The 6,208-nt window shown below is 40.3% G+C and overlaps 1 protein-coding gene across 1 annotated transcript in view; it reads left to right on the forward strand.

The window, feature by feature from the left end:
* Ttc8 (tetratricopeptide repeat domain 8) overlaps positions 1-6,208 on the forward strand; it is a 59,878-nt gene that overhangs the window by 20,320 nt on the left and 33,350 nt on the right. The window contains exons 2-6 of the mRNA XM_021201841.2: positions 23-143; positions 1,115-1,178; positions 1,274-1,433; positions 1,638-1,727; positions 4,380-4,424. Of these exons, the coding sequence (XP_021057500.1) occupies positions 23-143; positions 1,115-1,178; positions 1,274-1,433; positions 1,638-1,727; positions 4,380-4,424 (480 nt within the window). The remainder of the gene's footprint in view (positions 1-22; positions 144-1,114; positions 1,179-1,273; positions 1,434-1,637; positions 1,728-4,379; positions 4,425-6,208) is intronic.

Consider the following 6,208-nt stretch of genomic DNA (forward strand, 5'->3'; position numbering starts at 1 on the left):
CTTGCTTTTCCATGCTTTTTAGGCGGCTTGGATTTTGAAAGCGCGGGCACTGACAGAGATGGTGTACATAGATGAAATTGATGTGGATCAGGAAGGAATTGCTGAAATGATTCTGGATGAAAATGCTATTGCTCAGGTCCCACGTAAGTCAGCTAAAGGAGGAATGTACCATGGGAGATGAATATGTGTGCACATACCTTTTTATATTTTTTATAAGCACAAATGAGATTGCCTTAGAGTCCAGGTCAGGGTCATGATATGAGTGGTATCAGAGAATGGCCATAACATATGGTGGCTTGCTGGCAATTTATTAGTTGTTAAGATCTTCCTTTCCTTGTTGGCTTGCTAAAATATATAAATTCTAGACATAACCTTTTACTTGGAGATATCTGTATGAAAAATAATTAACTTTTGGGTCTAGAACTATTGATTTAAACTCTTAAGGTGTGCTAGTTTTGAATCTTAATGCATGCTCTGCTAATAGGATGACCTGTTAACTTAATTCCTTGAGCCTCTGATAAATGACTTGTACGATACTAAATGTGCCTTATAGACTCCCTGTGAAGAAGATAGCACACATCACATTATATGTGCTCACTTGCTGGATCACAGTCAAGAATGGAGTCATGTTAGAATTCCAAGTGCTTGTGAGAAAACACCAAGAAAACAAGACAAGAGTCTTGTGACCTCAGTTTCTTCAAACACAGCATTGTTGTTTGAATGTGTTTTCATGCTCCTCCCAGGGATAGCGGATAGGAGTGAGTCTGCGTCAGCTGATGTTATTTATATGCCTCTAAGGAGAAACACACGTAGCTTGGCCTTGTGATTGAACATTTTACTCATGTGATTCTTCTTATCCTGAGTATAAACTGTCTGATGCTCTGAATAAAGTTGGCTAGTGCGTGAGACTTTAGTCTCCCCACTCTCCCAGGTTCACGCCACAAAGCAGAGCAGTAAAACCTCACTGAAGATGAGCCTCAGACACATTTCCTCAGTGCGTTTCCCATTAGTGATGTCTTCTTTCCCAGGCCGATACAAGTCTGAAAATTAGATTACTGAGAGTTTCTAAAGATTCATAAGTAATACATAAATTGATTATCATCCCATCTTGTAGGCCCTGGCACATCTTTGAAGCTCCCTGGCACTAACCAGACAGGAGGACCGACTCAAGCTGTCAGGTCTGTATTGTAGTTTCATTCCTGTTTTCAAATCCTGACCAGACCATAGCCTTAATTGATCTTGTTTGTTTTATAACAACTGTTGATCTCCACAGGCCAATCACTCAAGCTGGAAGACCCATAACAGGTTTCCTTAGGCCCAGCACGCAGAGTGGAAGGCCAGGTACAATGGAACAGGCCATCAGAACACCCAGAACTGCCTACACAGCACGACCTATCACTAGCTCATCTGGAAGATTCGTCAGACTGGGGACTGTAAGTTCTGTCAACTTTCCCAGAACCTCGTATTACCCAAGTAACTTTATGCTTCTCTAGTATTGTAGTAGAAAATTAGATGGAAATTATGAAGTAATTCTTGTTGCTTTATAATTTCTATAATCCATTATAATCTTCATGCATACGAAACTATATTCCAAGAGAAGGTTTTCAGTTTCTTGTTCTCTTTCTTTTCTCTTACAGGCTTCCATGCTTACAAGTCCCGATGGACCATTTATAAATTTATCTAGACTGAATTTAACAAAATATTCCCAGAAACCTAAGTTGGCAAAGGTATGTGCTTCCAAAGATTCTAAGTTACGAAGTAATAATACAAATAATGATAGATGTCAAAATAATGTGATGGTTTTAGTTAGTGTAACAAGTAAAGAAATTCAGTTAGTGTAACATGTAAAGAGCTTTCAGTTAGTGTAACATGTAAATCGAGCTTTCAGTTAGTGTAACATGTAACAATTCTCTTTGTCTTGGATTAAGTACAGTTGATCAGAAGTGAGTACATACATAATTATTACAGGGAATCTTTCCCCCGGATAACAACAATAATTGTACAACATAGAACTCAGAGAGGCAGTATCGTCTTTGTAGAACGAAGTTTGACATTGTCTGCTTGTGTATATGTTTGTTTTTCAGCTTGGACTATTTCTAGAAAAATCATTTTCAACTCTTGGGTGATTTAAGGACTGTTAAAAGGGTGAAAAATATATGTATGCTTAGTTAGTAATTAAGTAGGCTCTCAGTATTACTCAACCAGACAGCAGCCAACATAGCAACTACCTTAATAATCCTCATCACTCAGCGTATTCCCTTAAATTAAAGAGAAAATTAGGGGCAGAGAGAGCAGGGATAAAGAAGCAGAGCCAAGGAGAGTGGGAAGAAGAAAAGGAACCTAGAGAAATTTAAAAAAATGTATTGGAAGATGTTCAGGTCTTTTCCAATATGAAGAACTAGGGCATGGGAGGCCTTAGGAGACACTGCTCAGTTGGCAAAGTGCTTGCTTCACAAGGACATCGGTCTGAGTTTGCTTCCAGGGATGACATAAAAATGCTGACTGTGGACCAGTCAGACGGCTCAGTGGGAACAGCTGCATGCCAGCAACACTGATGACATGGACTCAATTTTCTGGACCTACATGGTAGAAGGAGAGAATTGACTCCCTAGGTTATCCTCTGACCTTTTCATTTGTGCTGTGACATGCATTTGTGCACACATAAATAAATAAATAAATAAATAAATAAATAAATAAATAAATAAAGTTTTTTAAAAACTGGGTATGGTGGTATGATAGTTTTAATCATCAGCTAGGCAAAATTTAGAATCTCATAGAAGAGAGTTGTAATGAGGAATTATTTAGATCAGGTTGACTGTGGTCATATCTTTATGGGATTGTTTGACTTATTAATTGATGTAGGAAGACCCAACCAGCCCATTATGGGCAGCACCATTCCTTAGGCATAGTGTCCTCAACATCTTAAGAGAGGAGATAGCTTGCTGAGAGCAAGCAAGGATCCATGTGTTTTATCTTTTTCTCCACTCTTGATTTTGAATCCAATGTTTTTAGTTCATGCCCCCACTTTGCTGCAATAATGCACTTAACCTGAAAATGTAAGTCAAATAAATGCCTTTCTTTCCTAACTTGCTTTTTGTTAGGATATATTGCCACATCAACAGAAATGAAACTAGGCTATGTGGCTGGCTGGCCAGCACCTAATGAGTCAGTGAGTCCCAGGCCTGTGAGAGACTCTGTCCTAAAAACCAAGGTGGGCTGGAGACATGGCACAGTGGCTAAGACTACTTGCTGCAAGCCATGAGGAGTGGAGTTTGGATCCAGCACCGCAGAATAAGCTAGGTGTCCCACTCACACATGTAACTGCCGTTCTGAGGTGCATGGGGACAGGAGGGTGGCTAGGGCTTGGTGGCTTTCATCTTAGTCAAGAAAAACATGAGCCCCAAGTTCAAGGAGAGGAGACTCTGCTCAGAGGAACAGACAGAGTGATAGTGTAGAACTCCTGATGCTTTCCTCTGGCCTCCATGTGCAAAACATTCCCTCCCCAACACACCCTGTCTCGCCCCCACCACCATGCAGGAACACATACACAAGGATGTGCTTGATTAGGAACAGTAGCTGATGTTGTCCTCTGACTGGCTTCCACGTATTTATACACAAGCCCCTAAAAGAAAAATGAAATAAAACAAAACCCCAAATCCCTTGGGAGAAATAGCTTGGAATAAGTCACACAGGAAGGAGGATATGTGGGCTGTGATCGAGATGTAAAAGTGAATAAAAACAAACAGACAGACAGACACCTGAGGGGATGGCTTGAAAACTTAATCTGTAATCTGGGCATTGGTGGCATGTGCCAGCACTGGGGAGGCAGAGGTAGGCAGATTTCTGGGTTCAAGGCTAGCCTGGTCTACAAAGCTAGGACAGACAGGGTTACACAGAAAAAACTTGTTTCGAAAAAACCAAAGCCAAGCGATCAAACAAAAAAAAATTAAGCAGAAAATCCTACTTAACATTTATATTCCATGTCACTTCAAAAGGAATACCCAATTTCTCATGTGTCAAAATTAAGTAATAATCTTTATAATTAGAGTATGCAAATTTGGTGAAACATTGGTGACAATTATATTCAGGAAATAAAGTAATTTATTGTGTCTTGTTCTAATAAAATGGTATATATAACACGAAGAAAAAAATGTTCATCTCTTTGAACTTCCCAGTTTATTGTGTGTACAAAAAGTGTCCATTATGAGTTAGAGAATTTTAGAATGGGTTATTATGACAAATGACAGTCACACTTATTACTTGCCAGTTTCTACCACTTTAGAATATCCTGGGCTTTTGAGTCAACTAAGTTTTGAGTTTTCATATGACAATAACTGTTCAGGTAAGACTGAGTGCACTTTGACATTTTCCCTTCCCAGGCCTTATTTGAATATATTTTCCACCATGAGAATGATGTTAAGATGGTAAGTAAACATTCACATTATTTTCTCTCATTGTTAGTCTCTAGACTTTGGGGCTTCAGATTTTGGAATGTTCTATTTTTTTCCTTAAAAACAAATGGAATTATTAAAAATTGGAGGAACTGAAAGTTTCAGTTTCAGTTTCAGACATTTGTATAAATATAGAGATGATAAGAATTATTATGCCGGGTTTATAGATTATGCAGCTCTTGTTAGAGGGTAAGATAACTGAGAATACCAAACGCCAGTTAAAATGCATCCTTTATGCTAATAGTGTTACTGGTCCATCCTTCTTCAGAGGGCAGCTTACCAGCATGCATTTCTGCCTTCTCCTGCTCCTCTTGCCCCTGAAGGTTTTAAATACACAGAAGTAGAAGGAATAATATAAAGAGCCTACGATACTCACCACCTAGCTTTACCAATAGTCGGTTTTCGTGGTAACTTCTCAGTAATGAATTTTAAGGTTATATGCATGTGGCTTTCCAAATTTGTTTCAGTTTATATAAGCTCTATGTAAATGAGAAGGAATCTCACAAAGTTGTTTAAGTCAAATGAAGTCAATGCTATACTTTTTTTTTGGCTTCTCAAGATAGGATTTTCCTGTATAGCCCTAACTGTCCTGGAACTTGCTCTGTAAACTGGACCTCAAACTCAGAGATCTCCCTGGCTCGGCCTCCAGAGTGCTGGGATGAAAGATGTGCACCACCACTGCTCAGTTTCCCCCATTTTCTTATTAGTCCAGGAAAAACACATGCCAGGCATTCAGGAGAATACTTTCTTCAGTTGGTTTGTTCTGTGTGCCAGGCACAATTCAGTGTCCAGGGAGAGCTAATGAAAATAATGAAAACATGATACTGCACCCGCTTCTGGAAGAGGTCCATTTGCATGGGGGAAATAAAATGGATGGAAACCGTCCCTGGGTGTGGAGGTGTACATCCATGACCACAGCTCTCGAGAGGCTGAAGCAGGAGAATCATGAGTTTGACACTATTCCTAGCTACAGAGCAAGGTCACATGTGAAGGACAAAACCAAGAGTCGATTGCCAAACTGAAGGGAGCCAAGGGAATAGAGTCCATGCCTGCAGTGAACTGGGTGTCATGGAAATGAGGCAAAGAGATGGAGAGGCCCTGAACAGAGGATGGGATGAGCGCTAAAGAAGACTTATCTTTAAAATTGAGAGCACCAAAGCGACAGTGTAAAGAAGTGACGAACTTGATGACAGACTTGATATTGTGGGCAAAGGAAGGAGACAGATGTCAAAGCTGCCATCCAAGCAGGCTGCAAGAACCGTAGCTTTGGTTGCAGGCACAGGCTGTGAGGGCAGCTCATCACTTTATACAGCTGCATAATTGACTCAAAGAAGTTTGTGTTTTAAGTGGCAGAAGGCTCTCTGTGTGGAGACACCATTGCATGCTCTGAGGAATAGGGTGTGTTTATGCATCTAAGAGCCTAGGCTGGGTATGGAGAAGAATGGCTCACCTGTGATGGAGAAGTCAGGTGTGTGCTCACACAGGGACCGGAGGAGCCTAAGGTCAGCCTGCCAAGAAACCATGCATGGTTTGGTAAACAGAAGCCAGTAGTTTCACTTACTATACAGCTCATAGAGACTTTCCATGGGATGGTATATAATACTGCTTGAATCCTACTCCATTTACAGATGAGCAAATCTCTAATTATTAAATTGTCACAAAACTGGTTTTAAAAGGTTTTGTTTTTGTACAAAACAGGATCTCACTGTATAGCCCAGACTGGCCTTAGACCCTCAGTCCCCCTGCCTCTGCTGCCT

This window comes from Mus pahari, chromosome 7 (genome assembly GCF_900095145.1).
Source record: "Mus pahari chromosome 7, PAHARI_EIJ_v1.1, whole genome shotgun sequence".
Taxonomy (NCBI): Eukaryota; Metazoa; Chordata; class Mammalia; order Rodentia; family Muridae; genus Mus; species Mus pahari.